Source organism: Idiotropiscis lumnitzeri, chromosome 7, assembly GCF_059441095.1.
Source record: "Idiotropiscis lumnitzeri isolate Australia: NSW breed Sydney's pygmy pipehorse chromosome 7, RoL_Ilum_1.0, whole genome shotgun sequence".
Classification (NCBI taxonomy): domain Eukaryota; kingdom Metazoa; phylum Chordata; class Actinopteri; order Syngnathiformes; family Syngnathidae; genus Idiotropiscis; species Idiotropiscis lumnitzeri.
In genome coordinates this window covers 22,040,834-22,063,333 of record NC_142397.1, presented here as the reverse complement: position 1 = coordinate 22,063,333, position 22,500 = coordinate 22,040,834, and the positions used below count along the sequence as shown (strand labels likewise).

At 38.5% G+C, this 22,500-nt stretch overlaps 1 protein-coding gene across 17 annotated transcripts in view; it reads right to left on the bottom strand.

Moving 5' to 3' along the window:
• myo18ab (myosin XVIIIA b) overlaps positions 1–22,500 on the bottom strand; it is a 147,761-nt gene that overhangs the window by 97,793 nt on the left and 27,468 nt on the right. The window contains exon 1 of one of the 17 annotated variants that reach the window (XM_088299789.1): positions 7,521–7,774. The exons of 15 other annotated variants lie outside the window; for them this stretch is intronic. Coding sequence is in view for 1 of the 2 variants with exons in the window: in XM_088299779.1 (XP_088155905.1) it covers positions 943–1,575 (633 nt within the window). In the remaining variant the exon portion in view is untranslated. Of the gene's footprint in view, positions 1–942; positions 1,703–7,520; positions 7,775–22,500 lie in introns of those variants that run through there. One more of the 17 variants, XM_088299779.1, reaches the window with a different exon arrangement.

The following is a 22,500-nucleotide window of genomic DNA, read 5'->3' as shown; positions in this document are numbered from 1 at the left end:
TACTGGACATGCTTTCAAGTTTTTATCGGACATACTCAGTCAATATTCAGAGTGCAGGACAGAAAAAGAATGTGAACGCAAATTATTAAACAAAATGGTCCAGAATGCTGTCTGACCATTGTGCAAGCTTGAGTTACAACTTGAGAAAAAATTAGCTAAGGATATTTTTCTAATAGGCATGGGATGGTTACCGTTTTGACAGTTTACCATACTTTTAAAAAGTCAAGTTTTCAGTATGACTGCCACTGGTAATGAGCTTTTCTTTTGTTTTTGAGGGGAATTGTAAGCAGCTACAATATGATTAGCTGCTTGCAGAGACCAGATATTTAACCACCTCTTTCAAGTTAAAGGAATTATCCAGCTGAGATCGCCCATTTTTTCACTAACAAGCTCAGTTTATTTCTTTTTGGATCAGGAAACCGGAATTGTTTATCTTCTTTTTTTTTCTATCTATCCTTTTTGGAGAAATTGTTAAACAAGTGACGACTTGAAAAAAGCCTACTATTAATGAGGAATATGGCCATGCCACCCTCCGCTCTCTCTATGTCATGTTGGGACTCTCGGAGGGACCGATTACAAACTGTCCATTGAAAATCATTGTACTTTCATTGCTTGTAACGTCAAAGCCACCATTGGACCATAAGACATCAAATATTGTATTGGAATTGGCAACCCATAAGTACCAACTAAACATATATCTTGTGTGATGATCACTAATTTAAACAACCAAACCTTTATCGGTCAGACATACTAATGGTCATCCGTTCTTATATTTCATCCAGGTTAGGTTACTGCAATGAATGCACTGTACACTGACAGGAGAGAGAAAAAATAATCTGCACACACAATCAATTCAAAATGCTGCTCCTCAATGTTTGACCTACACAAAAAGCTAATGTTACCAGTTCTTCTATTTTTAAGGTAATTGTTATAAAACAATACCTCTTGTTTTGTGACAGCTGGGTGATGAGCGGGACTTATTTCTGTTGGGCGAGACCGGACACTTGGATGAGGACGGTTCGCTTCAGAGGGCTGATTGGTGCTTTTTCTAGGGACTGCTCCAATTGTTGCATTGGCAGGGATGGATATTAAAGCAGCTGTTGGTCTAGTAACAGGTATGAAACCTGGAGGCGGACACAAAGGCGTAGGCTTGGGTGCTGGGATAAAGCCAACAACCCGTGGCAAAGATGTAGGTCTGGAATGGGAAAATTTGGTACAATGTGCAGATGGAACAGATATATTTGAATGCATGCCTGCTTCAGTCACAGGTACTAGAGGAGACTGGACTGGAGGACATTGATTGCCCTCTTGTGACTTCTGTGAACTTGTATCATCTTTCATCTCTTCTTTGGTCTCTGCTTGCTTGTCCTCCCTGTTTTCATTTTTCTTATCCAATTCTTTTGTTTCCAGATGGCCATCCTTGCGTATTCTTGATCGAGGTTCCCTTGTCCTACCTCTCACCATCAAGTTGGTCAACCCCCGGGAAATGTCATCTTTGTCATCTGTTTTGATCGTTTGGTGTTTAAAAGAGAACGCAGACATTAAAGGGCCCTTGGACGCAGAAGCTGGAGCCATACCATTTCTGGATACTTCTGGAATTTCTGATGCATGTGCTGGTGCAGTTGCTTCCTCTACACCCGAAGGCAGGACTTTCCTGACAACACGACGCACTACCTTCACTACTTTCTTGCGAGTCAGACCTTGACCATCAGTGGAGTCCGGCAAGCTGATGCACGGTGCTGGTGCTGTGATATTACCTTGGGAAATACCATTGACTGTGCTTTTATCCACAACACCATTTTGTTCATGTTTACCATTCATAACTAGGTCTTGATGCACAGAATTATGCCGCGCTTCGGGACCAGTCAATTGCTCTGCCATTTTTGATGACGATCGCAGCTCAGGGCTTTTGAAGCGTTCTGGCACTTTAACAGGTGTTCTGACTCTAGGTGGTGAGGGACTCCTGACTCGACCAACCACTTCTGAAGAAGAACCGGCTGGGGGGCTCAAAGTGCGGTACAATCCCCTTCCAGGATCAAGAGCAGACACAGACTTGGCCCGGTTGGACAGCCCATCACTATCTGACTACTCACAGAGAAGAAAAAGGGGAGATATAAGAAGGAAACTCAAGTATCATGTAGTTAATCATGATTTTTGAATTCATAATGCATATTTTTGTAGACAAAAATCGTAGCATGTTAAGACTTTGTTTTATTTTGATAATTAAGTGCTCAATTCTCTCTATCATCACTATTAGTATTATTACTATTATTATTATTATTATTATTATTACTGGTGATCCATCGTAAATGTAATGACAAAGCAAACCCAAACTAGGATTGTTATGACTTATGTATATTTCTACCAAATTCAGTCACTCACATTTTTGCAGTCTGGCTTGTTCTCCTCTTTGACCTAAATAATTTAATACAAATCAGAGCATATAAATAACTTACTACTTAACTTAAAGCATTATCCACCAACCCATGCAAACCACAACACATGCGTCACACAATGGGTTGGGCTGTCTTGATTCTCTTTGTCTAGAAAAGTAAGACAACTGTAATCACCTCAAGTTTTTTGTGCACCAAAATCACAGTTAACTACAAATCAATGCATAAAATTCTAAACATCTCATTTCACACACAAAGGCCACAAGTGTCCGTGTGTTAATACAAAAAAACATGCTAGGTTAGGTTGCTTTGTAAAATTTCCAAGTGAGACTTCCCTTTTGTTCCCAGAAGTTAAAGCGAGATGAGAATGCCATGTTGGCTGATCTGCTGTCATGGGCTGTGGGGTCAGTAAGAATGGTAGAATTAAACTAAATGAGTATTTCTGAAAAACATGTATATATTGCATTCGTGACAGCAACAAAAAAAGGTACAAAAACATTGGAGCAAAATTAGTGAACATCCCATCCTTCGCAAAGTGGGTGGTGCCTTGAGCAGGGGTATCACTTTAACACTGGCACTGATGCTGTGTGTTTGGAGACGCAGTGTGAAGGCATTTTCTATTGAGATCGATCACGTGTCTGTTCTGATTGCTATTAAGCAGAGGCTTGAAGGTTTTGTGCCAACACTGACTGATCATATGTCCCTCCAGCGGAAGAAACCCCCCCCCAAAAACGTGATCCTGCCACCTTGCACAATGTAGGCCTCGTGTTTTTTTTTTTTTTGTGATGAGCAGTGTTGTGTTTGTGCCAAATATAACTTTGGGAATTATCGCCAGAATGTTCAACTTAGGTTTTGAAATTTGGCAAAATTTCAGATTCACGGATGATTGTCTGTGTAGTCTCCCTTCCGAGCACTCTCACCCACATGGATCGATATGAAACAGGTTGATGTGTGGCATTAAAGAAGAGCATTTCGCTTATTTGAGGATATTACTAAAACATTTATCTTCCAATACATCACCTCAATAACTCCAAACCTTTACACTACAATATAGGACATCACAATCATTTTTTTATCAATGGAACTTTGAATAAATAACATATTTCTCAACCGCAGATGGTTTCTGCCTGGCAGTGTATGCTAATGTATCCACTAGGACTGGTTGATATGACCTCAAATCAATATCACGGTAAATTGAGCGATTTTACCTCGATAATGATAAATCTACGATAAATTACCCCAAGCCAAAAAGTACAAAATTTATTTGAATGAACATTCCAAATAGCTTGCTTTGCATGACTTGAACAAAGTCACAAAGAACAGGAGAAAAGGGTTACCTCTAGCAAAACCTTTTTCTGCAAATAGCTTGCGCCAAGGTGCTGAAATGTCATGTCCTAGATTTCAAAGGCCTAGATTTGTGTAAAGGTCTCTTGTAAACAATATAAATAATGCCATCTGCAAAGAAGCTTGTGTGGCCTGGAAACAAAAATGTCAATGCAAGCCAAATAAATAAGTGTGCATCATTAGGAAAATCTGCCGTCTCGAGTACTCTGGTGCAGTGTTGTTTTCGTCAACGATGACAATGACAAAAATATTTTGTCAACGCCCCTTTTTTCCATGACCATAACGAGACGATGACGAGCTAAACAAAGTTATTTGATGACAAAAACATGACGTAACGTACATGAAATTTTCGTTGACGAGACGAGACGGGGGGAAATTGTTAGCGTGTGGTTCGTCAGACACTCAAAATTTATGACATCCCTTCCTATTGTACGTGTAATTTGTCTTTCAAAACATTGCAATGAAGTACAACCTATCTTTAGTTTGGGTCCGCCCACTACTGGGACAGCACGCAAGGTCGCATGCGCCGCGCAGGCATCGTCACACATACTGATGTCGCACAAACACGTCTGCGGCCATTCGTCTCTGCTCGCACACACAGACACGCGTTCCTTTGACGGACCATAGTGACTGCGACACTCGCAAGGCTACTTCGCTCTGATGACCGCAAGCTGGTGCAAGTAAAAAAGACATATGTTTGATAGTTTGTACTTGTGCTACTGTACTATAGAACATGTCTACTACAAGTCTTTGTTGTTAAAACATTTTCATTTTATGTTGCTGTAAGTGAAATAAAGCCACAACAGTTGCCAAACGTTTTGGTTCTTGGCTTATTTTGGAGCAATGAGCATTGATTCCACTGTTACGTTAGCTGTTTGTAATGCATAATCCTTAATGGTCCAACAGAAAGTCTTTGACATTGGGTGTAAACCTTGTATGCCTATTTTTAACAAAAACAGACTAAACCGTTTTGAGTTTTGGTCAAATAAATTTACAAAAACTAGACTAAAACTTTTTTTTTTTTTTTGCATTTCCGTCGACTAAAACTAAACTATCACGAATGGGAAGTACTAAATCTGACAAAAACTAATAAGCATTTTCGTCCAAGTGACTAAGACTAGGACTAAATCTAAAATGCCTGCCAAAAACAACACTGACTACAACCAACATGTAAAACAAAAAACTACAGTACACTAATTAAAAAAAATCTCTCCCAGGGACAGTCCACAAACTTTGGCCATATCCAATACATTCATTTGGAATGTCCTAAATGAAAAAAGACATTACTTTGTACTATGTAACAAATGTTGAACATGTATATCAGGAAAAAGGTTTCAGACAGAAATATTGCGAGAGCTGTAAAGAAAGATTGCAAAATAACTTTGTGACAGTAACAAACTCCAGGTGACAGGAGTGAAGCTGTTACAAATTACTGTTCGCAGAAGACTTCATCAATCACAGAGGCTAAACCAGAAGATGCAAACCACTCATTAGCCAAAGGAATAGGAGGACCTGGATGGAATTGGACAAAAAAAAAAAAGTACAGCCAAAAGCTTCAAATGGTTTTAAGGGTGCCTGTGTGTAACCATTCCAAAACTGAAGATAAAACAATTTAGATTAAGATTCACATCCAAACCAAAAGGGAGATCTTTCATCATGTAGACAAAACCCTCAAAACAAAGCAAAACAACAAAGGCCATTCTCCAGATTGACTAATAGCGCAATAATGTTTATGCGAAACCTTCTACTGCATGTCACAATTTGGTAAATGTCATATTTTTAGACAAATCTAAATCTGGGACACGTGGGGGTCGTTTTTTTGAAAATGGTGTTGAAAATGGCTTGCTCTCTTTGTTAATGATTGAACAAACATGCTGTTTTTGGATATCCTGAAAAGTGATGATTTTGGAGGTACGAGAATGTATGACCGATATTTTCTATAACGTTTTCTTTCCTGAATAGATTCAAATCTAAATGTCTTTAAGTTCTACTCAAATGCTGCTCTTGTATTTTTTTCAACTTTGATGCTTGCTCCTATATTATCGTAAAAATTGCTGCTGTGATAATATAATTTCCATCACAAAATGAACAAAGTATCTATCCATCATTTTCCCAAAGAAAGAATGTTTATCCGCAGAAACAAGTTAAGCCAAAGAAGGACAATAGAACAAACCAAGGTCCCATTCAATCAGGCTCAGTCCTACTGATCTGAACTGCAATTCAAAATCCCTCCTCCAATTATTATGATGGGTTATTAGTCACATACAGAAATACTAGCTGAGTAGCTGCAAGCACATAAGTACTGGTTTATGTAATGCCCTATAATAGATGTACTGTTTATGAGTTTAGCGGTCTGGGTCAGTGTGTTTTGTTCGAGGTTCATGAAGAGCACACTGACTAACAGGCTTAAAAAGTAGTGCCAGTTTGGAAGTGCCATCTAGATGGGGTGATGCTGAAATAATTATATTGTCAATTCATGACCATCAAGATTTATGATTCTGGAAACAAATTTCACGTCTTGATGACATGGGTAAGCTGTAGTCCTCAACACGCAACCTTGCTGTGGCTTTGCACAGTTTGTCATAGAATGACATGAATTGCTCTCTTTTGACTCCTAATTCTATATTCTGTCCTCAGAAAAATACATTTTGTGTGTGCACGTGCATCACGTCAGACCAATCTCAAATTACAGCAAAGTTCCACCAAACTAACTTCCAGACTACTATCTGTGAAATTGTTCAATGGTCAGATTAGTTTAACCCTATTATTCCTAAATAATTCATATTTAGGGCAGTAATATGACAAAGAAAACCAGAATTTATTTATGAGAAAGAAATTTGCACCAGGATTTCATCAACAATGTTATCTAGTTTTGAGAGGTTTTATTTTTTTTTTACATACTGACACCATTACGCCATTTCATTGAATTAATCCTAAATAAAGTAACCCCCAACTGTCGAGACCTATGTGATTTTTACAAATAAATGCAATTATTTTAATTCATACAATCATTCATTTGGCTGTGCAATCGTGACCAATGCATTGAATGGGAACAGATCCATGTCAACAAGATGGAAGTCAACAAAGTGAACCAGCACACTACGGATGGCTCTGTAACTAAAATGAAATGTCCTTTTTACTTTTTAATTCATTCACAAGACTAAAAACCACTCACCTAGAGAGGATAATTAAGCGGTACAAAAGATGGATGGATGGACACTACAATAGCCCCTGAAGAAATTCTACAAAAGTGGTGTAATTGCCAAACACGGGGAAATAAAGGTTGATACATCACACTTCAAGTACAAGCAGCTGCTTCATTTTGACTGAATGTTGACATGCTTAGTGTCTATCAGTGGTTAACCATAAATATCTGCCTCAAATGACTGGTCCTGACCAGATGAAGCTTGACAGCGCACATAATAAAATAATGACATCATTAAAGTAAGAGATACCGGGTGTAGAAGCTACACATAGAGGCAAATAGGTTTTCATGAAAATCAACATTATTTTAAGGTATCATAATAACTTCTTCAAAATACAGTGTGAGAAGTAAGTATATTGAATTATAAGTAAATTAAATGTCTTGAGTGTCGACAGTCCAGTGCTTTAACTACTAACGGGAAGAAAAAAATTAGTGGCTTCTGGAGTTTGATGCTTTTCTCATAATTAAAAGCCGTAAAAGATGACTAGTTCAAGTAACGACTCTAAAAATAGCATTGTTTGAGTTCTCTAAATTTTCTAGAGACCTGCACTTTTTAAAGAAATGTCCCAACATGTTACCTGCCAGTGAAGTAATTCCACAAATCCAGTTCCTTCAGAAGTCAGATTAAAAACTAGTAAAAGTTTAAAAGCGGCGAGCAAGCAACAAGATGGAGTGCAGAGAGAGCATGCAGGACTGGAGAGGGCGAGTGTGTTGATCGGCCGGCTATTCCTGACCCTGACAGACGAGAGATATGAGGACAGCTGTTGTGATACGAGGGTGCTGTCTAGGGGTAAAAATAGGAAGCTTCTCTCTTCAGTTGGGAGCTGGTCTGCTATGAGTAACCCAACACCCACACAGTCCAATTGGCAGTGACAAACCACACATGCTGCTACACTACAGCTGCTGTCAGCTCAGCTGCTTCTCAACCTGCAAGTGAGTTTAAGTGAGTGCTTGGGTGGAAATAAATGGAGAAAATACTATCTTAATACAATTAGGAAGTAATGGGTTACTTGCCTTCATGTAGTCAAAACACGCAATGTACTACAATAGTCATTAGCAGACATTTGTCGTCTCATCATTATGTGATGTAAAAATCTGGCGATAAAGCTGAACATTGAGTCGCTGCCCTTGCGGAACGATGCCGTGTCACTCACTCACTCACTCACGCACGCACATACATATATATATACATACACACATATATATACATATATATATACATACACACACACATATACATATATATATATATATATATATATATATACACACACATATATATATATATATATATATACACACACATTATATATATATATATATATATACACACACATTATATATATATATATACATATATATATATATATACATATATATATATATATATACATATATATACACACACATTATATATATATATATACATATATATATATATATACATATATATATATATATATACATATATATATATATATATATATATATATACACATATATATATATATGACGCGGTCGTAGCTGGCGATTCAAATCAAGAAGCGGCTGACACGGCTGAAGACGAAGTAACGTTAGTTGAAGTTGTTCCTATCACGCTTGTCCCGAAAAGAAATTCGACATCTGTCGTTTGGAAATGTTTTGGGTTCAATAAATACAATGTTTGAGCAAAAGAACATGAACTACAAAGTGCGTCGTAAGCACCCAAAACAGCGCGTCCAACCTTTTCTTTTTCACCACCCACAACACAACCATGCTGTTGACTTGGAGCTTTTGCTAAAAGTTCAAAGTGAGAAGCAAGGTTCGACAAGTGACAACAGCCCATAACGGAGGCGACACCATACGAGAGGACGTCTAAGAGGTGGACGCGACAGCCTAGCACATAGCTAAAGACATAGCTCATCTGGCTACAGTGGAGCGCTCTGGATTTAAACGCCTCATGAAAGTAGCCGACAAGAGGTACAAAAATATTTTTCGCAAATCGTACTTCCCAATATGGACATCTGGGCAGGAGCTTAGACATTTCAAGTATTTTGCGTCCACATTCAACTTGTGGTCGAGTCGCAAAATGGATCCCTGTTTGAGCCTGACTGTACATTACATAGACGACAAGTGGCGACTGCGCGTCAGAGTACCCGAGACGGTACATTTTCCTGATGATGCACACTGGTATAATAATTGGCATTGGCATTTCATTGATATTTTTTTATTTAGCATTCTGTTTACAGGCGACTAGCTCATTTGCACATGGCATTATTTATATTGAGACCTTTACACAAATCTAGGCCTTTGTGTAGCGGCCCCTTGGACTTGAAATAATGTCGTGGAGTTTCAACTGGTGTCGACAACCTTTTATTGCTGAACAACAAGTCCAGCATACTGCACCTATCCTACGTAACTGTAACACCACGCCCAAGATTGTCAAAAGAAAATGGATGCCTGTGTAATACTAACAGGGGCCGCGACAGTGAAAACTCGTCGCAGCACATGCCTTGCCATCCCTGGTGAAGAGTTGATGACCATCAACTAAAGTCACCCACTAACTTGGTATCAACCAGTCTACATTGCCATCTATCAGCTCTCGTAACCTGGCAAGAATTCAAATGGAAATGCAAGTTTAGCATATTTGAACTTTCCTGACAATAACTTGCTGTTTTAAGGTAAAAATTCTGAACTAATTCACAATAAAAATGGTGACGAGTTCAAGGTACACGTGCTTTTGCATAATCAATGTTACATCTCTTTCCGTTAATCTGCACACCTTTTATTTCTGACATTCTGCTTGCTGTTTCATGCTAAGAATCCTTTAGGTTGTCCATAATATATTAATGCTTGATGTAAATGTTACTCTTAGTAAAGTGTAGCTACAGCTTAAAAGTGTAAATTCAGGCATCTGATAATCAAAAGCTACTTGACTTTGAGCAGCCGAACAAACAATATGTCGCTCCCAGCAGAGAGTGCAGTCGGTCCTACCGACACAGCTCAGATCCAGCTCACGTGAAAGAAAGTTAACAGAGAAAGGCCAAGAGATGAATGAACAAGATACTAAAAAACGTGAAATGGCTTTTAACTAGGTCTTTGATCATTGGAAGCTGGCTGCAAGGGAGACGAGGACAAAACTAAAAACCCTCTGTTCATCAGAAGACCTTCTTGGTTTAAAGCAACACATTCAAGCAGGGGCCGCTACACATTGCAAATGGCATTACAGCATCTTGGCACAATCTATTTGCAGAAAAAGATTTTGCGAGAGGTACCCTTTTTCTCCTGTTCTTTGTGACATTGTTCAAGTCATGCAAAACACGCTAATTGGAATGTTTATACAAATGATTTTTGTACTTTTATTTTTCATTGAAAGTAATGTGTACCAGTATAAAAAAATAGCAGTCAATATGCATTTCCTGCATTTATTTTGATTTTGGTCCTCGGGGGAATGTATCATTTATTGTTATCGAGGTAAAATTGCTCAATTTAACGCGATATTGATTTGAGGTCATATCGCCCAGCCCTAATCGATATATATCTATTGATATATATCTATCTATATCTTTGTCTACATACCATATTTTCTCAGCCACAAGGCGCACTTTAAAGTCCCGAATCTCGTCCAAAAAAGCCGGGGCGCCTTTTGATGCGGAGCGCCCATTATGTGGACCGAGTGCACCGCTGGGCTGACTGCGAACATTACCTGCCTGCACACTGCTTATATAGAGAGAAGGCGGGACTGGCTAACGACAGCAGGCGGACGTGAGAGGGGAGCGATGGTCGTGAACGACAACGCAAAAGCACGCCCCCAGTGCAACGCAGGACCCAGTGCCCCTATATGGGCAAACGTGTCTGCTAGCTCTGTTGTTAGAGCTTTTGCGAATGCCAGCATCATATCCAGTGAGCCACGCAGCAGCGACACAGAATTTGACAATGACGAGAGGGAACCCAGCTGTTTATTTCTGATACAGAAGACAATGATTTTGATAGATTTGTGGATGATGACTGATCAATAATAATGTGAGAACATTGTTAAATAGTTAAATAAAATACAACCGAACTCAGTTTTACTCCTGTTGCCTTTTTAAAAACAGCTAGCCACGCTAGCCATGCTATCTTATGTTTTAGTGTGCATGCATGTTAACTAAGGTATTGTATGGTAGGCTGGGAGGCAGAATTTTGCTGGTCCTACACTATTATGCTATTCAGTTGATTTGGGGTGTTAGTTTTAGTTTTGATCTAACACCGTGACCGGACATCGTTTGTCGATTAGTGACTTGCTCACACCGGCATTGTGTCAGCATCCCATCTGAGGGGCTGCGCGGCAGCGAGACAGCCTGATAATGACTCTCGTGTTTGGTGGAGAACGTGTCCAGCTGTTTATCTTGGATACAGAAGACAAGGACTTGGTCCATTTTTGGATGAGGACAACTTCAGCACATTGTTAAAAGCTAAAATAAAGTACCACAGAACTCCCACTGCCATTTTAAAAACACGCTAGCGCGACTGAGCAGCTAGCGCGACTGCTCGGTTCTGTTTGCACCCAATGATACGGTGCATTCTATGTATTAAATACAGATATAGCACCCTAAACTGGTACTGCGCCCTTTGATACGGCGCGTCTTTTGGCCGTAAAAATACGGTATATATATATACATATATATATATACATATATATACATACATATATACATACATATATATACATACATATATATATACATACATATATATATACATATATATATACATACATATATATATACACATATATATACATACATATATATATACACATATATATACATACATATATATATACACATATATATACATACACATATATATACACATATATATATACATATATATACACATATATATATACATATATATACACATATATATATACATATATATACATAAGTGCTGTCAAGTGATTAATTTTTTAACTAATAAATCACAAAAAATTCCATGATTAATCACATTTTTTAACTATAATATCTAACATAATATCTTCTAATTGATGCAAAATCACCAAATATGAAGTATATTTAATTCAAAGACTGTTCTAGTAGCTTTCTTTAGAGGCATTTTTCTTCAAAACATTTCTCAAAACTGCCCACAAGCGCCACACTCCAGTTGTGTTGGTTTGCAAGGCCCAGTGGTAACTTACAGTGTTTTGTTCTCAGACTTACTAAAGATGTACAGCTAATATGGCACAATATTTGCAAAGTCTGTAAATTATTTTTAAAGTAAATCAAACTGAGTTAATTGAGTTAAAATACTTAACTGAGTAAAAAAAATTAATCACCTGAGTTAATGCTATAACTTTTGACAGGCCTAATATATATATACATATAATATATTATATATAAACAAATGGCGTAGCCAGAATATGTGCAACAGTGATGTTTATTGTGCAGCCCTTTCAAAGTGCAACAGAGTGAAAAGTCCCCAAAAAGTCCAAAAACCCAGAAAAAAGTGAACATATAGTAATTTACAAAAGTAAGGGTGTCTATCTATATATTTACAAAACCACTGCATGGAATTCAACCACAACTACCATGTCAGCTACGTTGCAAAATGCGTCACTGTCTCGCTCTCCAGTACTACCTTCACAGCCGCACCTCTTATCTCCCTCTCTTTCCAAACAACTCACTCTATATATGATTCGCCCCTCCCAGTTGACATAATTGTCGCGCGAAACAAACATATTTAAGAAATGCGGAAGCTCCCCCGCTGTTTGGTCTTCCTCTATGTCGTGTCATGTCGTGTCTGTTGTCTGCCGCGTCTCGTGACTGGTGAGTGTTAAATTGAACGTGCGCGCGTGTGTGTCCATGTATGCTTCCATTCATAATAAAACTACCAAGTGTGCACCCTCGGTCGCTCTATTACAACTGTGACGGACGTGGTATTGATGTGGTGCCAGGTGGGTGCGTATGTATTAAACGGGATGGAATTGAATGCATCAGTATGGAAATGTGCGGTGCATGCGTGTGCGCAATTGCGTCCCCGGGACCATGCTGTACCGTCGTTATTGACGGAGCTGCTCCGTCACAGATGGTTGGATGTGTTCTCTTTTTTTATTAAAATTTAAACGAACATCCCAACTTCAGTGGAATTGGGGTTTGCTTATTTTGCCTAGTTTTTGTGTTTTAATTGAACTGTGAAACGAAATTTGGTCAACTATCAAATATAAATAAGACGCGACATTCTGAATATTTTGTACGTAACACTTTGATTTTGACGGGAAAACGTACGTTTCAGCCAAAGCAAACACACGCCACTAGAACTCTGTCAGACCAGTCACTACACTCCAACGACAAGAGTTTTTAAAATTAACCGATAAGTTAAATTACGATGACCTTAATTACAACACAGCTAGGCAATATGACGATGTTTGCCTTGGCTGTTTGTATCAACATACTGAAGCACAAACACTATCAAATAGGCTGTTTTAGTAGATTTAGGTTTATACATCACTGATAGAGCGCAAACTCCGCCCCCATGACAAACTGCTGCATATCGAGAGTTTTGTACATTGCATTGTGTACCATGGACAGAAATTTGGAGTGTTTCCTTACACTTGTATATGTTGAGGGATGTAAGTGTGTATATATATGGGGATTTGTGTCTATACGTATATACTCTGTATATTTGCATGCTTTTTATGAATGTCTGCTGCTAATGTTATTCATTAACAGCTACATTACGCCGCCGCCTCTGTGTGATGTATATCTTTGCTGCTGTAACACTGCAAATTTCCCCATTGTGGGACTATTAAAGGACATCTTTATCTTTATACAATACTTCTGAAAATTAAGTAATTAAACATTGTTCATTCTCAAGTGTGTGGTATTATCTCTGCAGTGCATGATTTACGTTTCCCCATAATGCCACAGGGTCTCTGCATGCGGAAGTAAATGCCCGGGACAATATGGGAAACGATGTAAAAATGCATTGCAGACTATGATGAAACTATAAAAATATGAATAATAATGAACTAACTTTCTAACGTAATGTTATGTTTTCCATTCAGCATTGTTTCCCATGATGACAAGGGGTTGTGCATGGTTGAGTCCATACCCCGCGGCATTATGGGAAAAATGCTACGTTTGTTGCACTGAACCCTACAAGTATGTTTGAACAGTCAAATAGTTTTACTCCACATTGGCAGCTCCACGCTCCCACACAGGACAAGGTGAAAGCCAGAAAAATCCATAGGAACTGCTCTCTACCAGAGTTAACAAAGGACAACAAAAATCTTTCTTCCCCCTCTCATCTGAGGCACAGTCAGGCTTGTGGTTGGACTTTATTTATGCATCAAATATGCCCAAACAGCTCCCAAGATTTTTAGTGACGAGTGCTTCAGCAAATTGGGACAACACAAATCTTGGATCTTTACCTTATTGATACCAACTCCCTTCGGAGCAGCAAGTTACCCTGTCCAAGTAAGTTTGTTTATGGAGTAATTTTGTTCAGTATGCGATAGGGCTGCTCTTTGTATGTAAATCACGAGTACTCAAACGATTATTTTGGGGGCGAACAATTTTTTTTTACATGTAAACAATATTAAGACAAATCAAATTCTTTGAAACACTCCTTTTGGATTGGATTGTTTATAAAACTAGTTATTTCAAAGTAAAAAAGGTGGAAATGTAAAAATTCGAGAATGGTATATACAAATTGCCATAGAAATTTTGTAACATTTAGATAAACAAGATCAATGGAACGCTCAAAATTTTAAGTCAAGTATATGAACTGTAGTGTATTAGAACTTGTAATATGAGTACTATTTTAACAATGTTATATAAACAATAATACTGTACATAATTGTTTTTAAGATTATTAAACTCAACAATTACAAAATTGACAATCATAATCAGAATTGAATTTCAATTAATTGCACAGCCCGTATTATGTGATACATTGTGGCATTCTTTCTAGTTAGCTATGCCGCTAGCAGACCAGTTGATGTGACAGCTCAAAGCATGTGAGTAAGTAACATGTTGTGTAACTCTTTGCATAAACGAATGCCATATTTAATTTTGTGTTATCAATGTCTCTTTCCCATCCTCTAAATGAGAGGAATTAGATGCCTATTAGCAAATGTATTTCACAATCTCATGCTGCGATCAGCATTGCTGTGTGGTCATTGATAGCGCTTTTTTTTGTGTACAAGTACGGATGTGAAAGACTCAAAGCATGTGGAACAGGCGAGTCTTGGCCAGACAAAGTCATTTTGTAAACAAAAACACGTGAAATCAGGCAAGCCTTGGCCACGTCCACCAAAGTCAACTTGTTTAAGGCAAGGCTAACAGTAGACCCTCCTAGTGGAGCATGTAATAATATAACTAGGCGCAATTTCACCAAAAAGTGTTTTGATACATTATTAGGGCGTCCAGAGGATGGTAGTTGTTGTTGCTGCAAAACTCATTTCAGGGTCCCTTTAAGCAGTGTTGTTTTTGGCAGGCATTTTAGATTTAGTCTTAGTCATTTGGATGAAAATGCTTTTTAGTTTTCGTCAGATTTAGTCATTCCTATTCGTGATAGTTTTAGTCTAGTTATAGTCGACAAAAACTCGAAAAAGTTTTAGTCGGTTTTAGTCGACAAAAACTCAAAAAGGTTTTAGTCCATTTAATTAAAAATAGGAATACAAGATTTCCGCTCAATAGACTTTCTGATGGACCATTAAGGATTATGCATTTCAAACAGATAATGTAACAGTGGAAGCAATGCTCATTGCTCCAAAATAAGCCGAGAACCAAAATGTTTTATTTGGCAACTGTTGTGGCTTTATTTCACTTAAAGCAACATAAAATAAAAACGTTTTAACAACATGGACTTGTAATAGACTTGTTCTATCGTACAGTAGCACAAGTACAGGGGTGGGCCAACTTTTTGATTGGCGGGCCACAATGGGTTCTAAAATTTGACAGAGAGGCCGGAGTGTTTTGGGAACCTCACCTCATCGGAGGAAAAAAACACTTTTAATTTTAAATGAAAGCACACAGTATTTAGAAAATAAAACATTAACAAGGTTTATTCATTTAATTTTTTTCAATTTCGGCGGGACGGATTAAAACACAGAACGGGCGTTTTTGCCCACGCCTGCACAAGTACAAACTTTATTACATATGACTTGTTTACTTGTACAAGCCTGCGGTTATCAGAGCGAAGTAGCCTTGCGAGTGTCACAGTCACTATGGTCCGTCAAAGGAACGCGTGTCAGTGTGTGCGAGCAGAGACGAATGGCCGCAGACGTGTTCGTGCGACACCAGTATGCGTGCCGGTGCCTGCGTGGCGCATGCACCCTGCGTGCTGTCCCGGTAGTGGGCGCGCCCAAACAAAAGATAGGTTGCACTTCATTGCAATGTTTTGAAAGACAGATTACACGTTCGTACGGAGCCCCTATAAGGGGACATGGAAGAAAGAAAAACAACTTTGCATTCCCTCGCAAACTTTGCGAGGGAACGCAAAGTTGTTTATTTCAAGGGAATGTTTATTTATTTATTTATTTATTTATATTTAATGCGCGTTTATGTTCTTCCGGGTCAGTTTGGCTACACTTGCCTCTGATACGCGGCTGTACGTTGGAGGCGGCAATAATCATGGAGGAGGGCTTGGAACGTTTCTTGCGATCAAGAGATGTCCCTCACAGTGACATTATACACATGAAAAACGTAATAACCTTAATAATAGCAATATGGGTCCCTACTGTTAATTTTCTGTTTTGCATAATACTAGCGTGTAGGGCTGCACGATGAATCGAAATCTAATCGACATTGAGGGTTGACGTAGTGCGATTATCTAATCGCAAAACAGTTTTTTTATGTCATTGCCGTGTACCGAAGTGGATGTAATGGAAGTAACTTCCGCCGCGGTAGACAAGGAGAGGGAGATGCTCGTGCTGTACACAGGCGGTACGTCTATTATTTGGACGTACGACAGATTCGACAAAAATGAACCACATCAAAAAAAAAACAAGCATCAGAACCAGAGGCAACACGACCAACGTATTTCAACGTTTAAAACAGCACCACCGATTTGAGTATGAAGCATGTCAAACAGATTCGAAATAAACAGATGAAGGGGAGGCAACAACTAGCGGTCATTCACGTACGAAGCTAAGATCGCGAACAGTAGCATTCACGTTTTGAAAAGAATTGGTTTCTGAAAACACCTAAGTATTTGTGCGTACCGGTGACAAGCTCCCTCTCAGAGCATCTTTTCAGCACTCATGGCAACATTGTAACTCGTGATCGTGCATGTCTGATACAAGCAATGGTGAATATGCTGCTTTTTCTAGCCCCCAAAAAACGAATACAATACAATATAATCCCCACTTAACTGACTCACAATCGGAGTTTTGCGAATATTGTGACAAGCTTGTGTGTGACGTGTGTGCGTGCGCGTGCATGCGTGAGGAAGAGCGCAGTGGAGGAGATGAGCGGATATGCTGCAGTGGTGAGCGAGGAAATGAGTGACAAGTGTAAAGGAAAAGTTGAAGAGTGGATAAAATAAAGCAAGTCGAAGCAGAAATGGATAACAGTTTAATGTATTGTGAGGTATGTTCACTGTCCGCGATTATTTTTGTCCGTCTCGCTTGCCGTACTGAGTGGCAGCGAGTCACGGAAGTGCACAATACAGACAGACAGCGCTACTGCCTAGACTGACCTACTGCTTGGCTCTTGTTATTAATACTCCTTAAAATGTATTTTACAGACAGTAGCATTTTAATGCATTTTTACATGTAAAATACAAAAAACGCAAATCGAATCGAAATCGCAATATTGGTCTGAATAATCGCGATTAGGTATTTTTTTTCAAAATCGTGCAGCCCTACTCGCGTGAAAACTGTTAACCTTTTGAGTGGCGAGAGAAGCATTTCATAAATTTGATTATTATTTTGTAGTATTAAGACTACTGGTAAGAGTGACAGAGGTAAAAATACAGTGAGAAATGAACTGGGGGAGGGGTGAAGCTAGCATTTCTATCTAGCTGCACTGTTAATGCTCTTATAGTAGTGAAGATATTTAACACAAATTAAAAACTACATTACAAAAATAGTAAATGTGCTGCCACTTCCAGCTGTTTAATATTGAATACATTTAATTATGACTGCTGTGTGCCATTACTCATGTGAATGTGTGCAAAATAAATTATTAAGTAAGTAAACATTGCAAGTTTTTAATCTCATATTTTATATTTGCAGGTTGACAGGGCAGTAATTTCCCTTTTGACTGACGAGCAATTGGGCAAATATATCACTTCCTACGGTGATCGAGTAGCTGTCCTTTGCTTTTGTCGACAGAAAATACCCAGTGCTAAGAATGAAACTCTCATCCAAAGATTCAGGGACAAAATAAGATCAAGGAAAAAAGATCTACTGAGTGGAACTACATGTGTGCTCCAAAACCACGAGGAGGTATTGGCAAGACACAAAAATGTTTCTGCAAAAAAAGAGTTTCAGGGAGTTTCAAATAGGATGGCTAAATTTTTATGGCAATGAATATCATCAAGTGAGGACAACCAATGGTAGAGGAACAAGGCATGCCATTATGGAAAAAACAACTGTTGCTCAGATTTGTTGTGATGTACTGTTCATACATTCTAAATGGTTAAAAATATTTGCTTTGTTAGGAGAAAAAATAGATGTGCTTTTCCACTTGCCATCCCATTTCCATCCAAAGGCTGTTTGTGAACAGATATCCTAACCTTGCCTTCTGTCAGGTAAATTGATGTTTGTAAGAATTTTTGAATGCTTACAAAATTTGTTTTATTTCAGTGTAACACATTGCATTTTTTTAAACACATGACACCACCTGCTGACCAGACCAAGGGGTGACAATTATGTCATCATCTTTAACAGGCAAGTTTATAAAATCTCCATCATCAGGATAATACGATACAATACAACTTTATTTATACAGTGCATTTCACAACAGCTGTCTGCAGAAATAATATGTAACTTCCAGGATTCAAGGACAACCCCCAAACGCTGCACAACTTCCATGTAGTAACCGCCAATCAACTTCGGGTCACTACTTGTGGCTTCAGTTTATCATATAAGTCCAGGTGCCAAATAAAGTAAGAAGAAGAGAAGTAGCTTTGTCGTCTCAGATGTCTTGGCTACCTTCAGGACACTCCTCTCGCGTCCAACTTTTTCAGCACCAGACGAACATCCTCTTTCCTGACTCATGTTTTCTGCATTTACTGTGCACACATCGGTATCCGTGTATCTGTCCAGAGTGCTGCAATTGGCCGCTAGTAAAGTCAACCAGGACTGCCATTTCAGAGAACGTTTTACGACAAAATAGTCCTTTTTGTTTAGGACTCGCTTCAGATGTCTTTCACTTATTTGAAAACCATGCTTAATATCAAGAACCGCTTGTATGTCTATGTATTTCAAGCCAATTTTAAAGTAAGATTAGATTAAACTCGCCCACGAGTGAACGCGTTTGTTTATACCAAAAATGACCCGGAAGTACATAAACACGCATATAAAAAAACCACAAAAAAAACAACATTCCTTTGAAAAAACTATTTTGCGTTATCTTGCAATCTTTGCAAGGGAACGCAAACTTTGCAAGGGATCGCAATCTTTGCGAGGGAATGCAAAGTTTTTTGCGAGGGAACGCAAAGTTGTTTTTTTTTTCTTCCATGTGCCCTAAGGGTGTCCGTACGTACAACAGGAAGGGATGTCATAAATTTTGAGCGTCTGACTAACCACACGCTAACAATTACCTCCCGTCTCGTCTCTTCAACGAAAATTTCATCTAAGTTACGTCATGTTTTCGTCATCAAATAAATTTATTTAGCTCGTCATTGTCTCGTTATGGTCATGGAAAAAAGGGCCGTTAGCAAAATATTTTCGTCATCGTCATCGTTGACGAAAACAACACTGCCTTTAAGGTCACAAATTAGTTTAATGATACACCTTGTGCTAATCAGCAACTAGCTGTGCAGTTAGCAATAGCAAAAAATGTTACGTAAACTTTCCAATATTTCCTTCAACTGTCCGTTCCTTTTTTCACCATTTTGATTATATGTGCGCGCCATGTCACCTCTATATTGGTCATTGCTGACGAACCAATCGAAGGACAACATAGGGCATTTCACACTATGCGACAAAATGTACATAATGTCTGTCATGCCGGACTTTCGTCGCGGTGGTTGTGAAGCATCCCAGACGCCAAATGACAAATCGTTGAGTAAGTCATACTACAAGGGCTACGATGCCTCAAGACAACTCAAAATACGAGACACTGTTTGCCTGTGAAACATCTGTCGGCCCCAGACCTGCAAAGATCAATGTTCTCAAAATTACATTACAGTAGAGCTCATCTTTTCATGATATTTATTTAATCAATTTCTGTCAGAAACAATTTGCTTGCCTTTTATTCAGTTTATATTTGTGCAAAAATATGTAGGGTGCTTTGCTTCTGTTTACGTTTGATAATTTTATGCAGCTGTACAACTGGATGCATTAATCATTTGACACAGTTCTGTTTAATGTCACATCAATATAACGTGGGAAAAGGTAATCAGTCATAGTGTGTTGTATAATTTTTCTATAGAATATCTGAAAATATATCAAGGCATATTGTTATTCTGATATGAACAGGCCACTATCTTGGTAGAAGATTTTTTTTCCATATCGCCCAGCACAAATTTCGAGAACAGCCCAAGTAAGTGCTGTGCAATATCAACAAACTTCTAAACTTAATAATATATCCCAGTAAAGTATTTGGTATTAAAATTGCAAGAAATGAATGGAAACTTTCTCTGGTCCCGTGTCCATTTAGTATATATAAAACACATTTTATATAGAAAAAATATAAATAGAGAAGAGAAAAAATGAGCACGCAAATAAGTGGCTATGGGTTACTTACAACTTCAGCGTACAATATTATTTCTGTGCATAAAAAAAAAAAATGGGAAAAAAAGTTTGTTTTAGAGATAGATCGATAGATACAAGGTGCCATACCTTTACATGTTGTCCAATCATCATATGGTTGTGAATTAAAAAATCCATTTAGCTCTATGCTTCATCAAAACATCAGAGACCCACAAGGCTGTAGTGTCTTGCCTTCGTGACTGTTGGTGCATAGTAACATTGGCTTCCGGTTTGAAACTTAAATGCAGAGAGGAAGGGGCCTCTAGTTAAAAGAAGGCAACTTGCATAAAAGAAGAAGTACAGCAAAGAAAATTCTATTCCCTCCCCTAACTTAAGTGCATGTTTTTTTTTTTTTTTTTTCAGAAAACTCAAAACTGTCAATATGCCAGTGTCTTGGAAAAAGTGAGTCCTAACTTGATGTATGTTAGTTATTTTTTGTTATGTATTAAAATTATGCATACGATACAGCTGTTAGTTTGTAAATAGACTCAGCTGCAGAAAATGTTTAATTGTTGTTGTCAACTGCTCAAATTATTACAAGACAGTCAAAAATTGCTTTGTGATTTAATGGAGTAGGTGTGGTAAAACATTGTTCTGGCACAGTGTTACTGTCAGGTTTAAAAGGTCCTGACGCCTTCATTAGACTGAATTAAATGCAGAGAACCAGAGGAATAACCAGGGAAGGTTTTGTCTTTTCTCCATCGCGGATGGGAGGAGAAGCCAGGAAGTGAAGTAGACGTCTTGCCAGTTCACTCTCCCGCACTCTCACTGACTTCTTCGCCCATCCCTCTGGACTTTATTCAAAGAAAAACGAAACCTATGGAAAGTGAAACCCAAACAAGCGTGTGGGTGTGCGCATGTGTGCTGAAGCAATGATGTGCGTGTCTGTGAGTGTGTGTGTAATTATCATTGATACAAATAGTGTATAAAAAACATTATTAAAAATACACAAACTATTTACATACTCTCACAGTTACAAAATGTGTATTTTATCCCGGGTACTCCGGTTTCCTCCCACATTGCAAAAACATGCATAGCAGGTTGATTGGACACTCTGAATTGCCCTAAGGGGTGAGTGTGAGCGTGGATGGTTGTTCATCTATGTGGCCCTGCGATTGGCTGGCAACCATTCCAGGGTGTACAACGCCTACTGCCCGAAGACAGCTGGGACAGGCTCCAGCACCCCCGCGACCCGAGTGAGGAGAAGCGGTACAGATAATGGATGGATGGATGTTTTGTGCCTTACTTTTAACAGGACAAGCAGATGAATATCAAGAACATAATTATGTAAAAAAGTCGAATTCATTATATAGTGGATTTTGTACAGTGACGAAATATATAAGTATTTAAAAAAAAATTGTCATTATGCTCACACTAGTTTTATGATTTCTAATATGCACTGCATTACGTCTTTCAGAAAAATGTGTGTAAACTTTATTCGTCACCCCACGTTGTAAGGAAAATTACAGCACATTAATTTAGACAAATGATTCAAATGAACAGCATTTTGACTTAAATGTTGTCATGGAGGCGATAAGGTGGACAACCACTCACAGTGCGGAGGTTGAGGACTTCTGTGTTCTGAGTTTGCATGTTCTCCCATTGCCTATGTGGGTATTCCGTTTTCCTCCCACATTTGAAAAACAAAGTTAGTAGGTTAATGTGTGACTGTG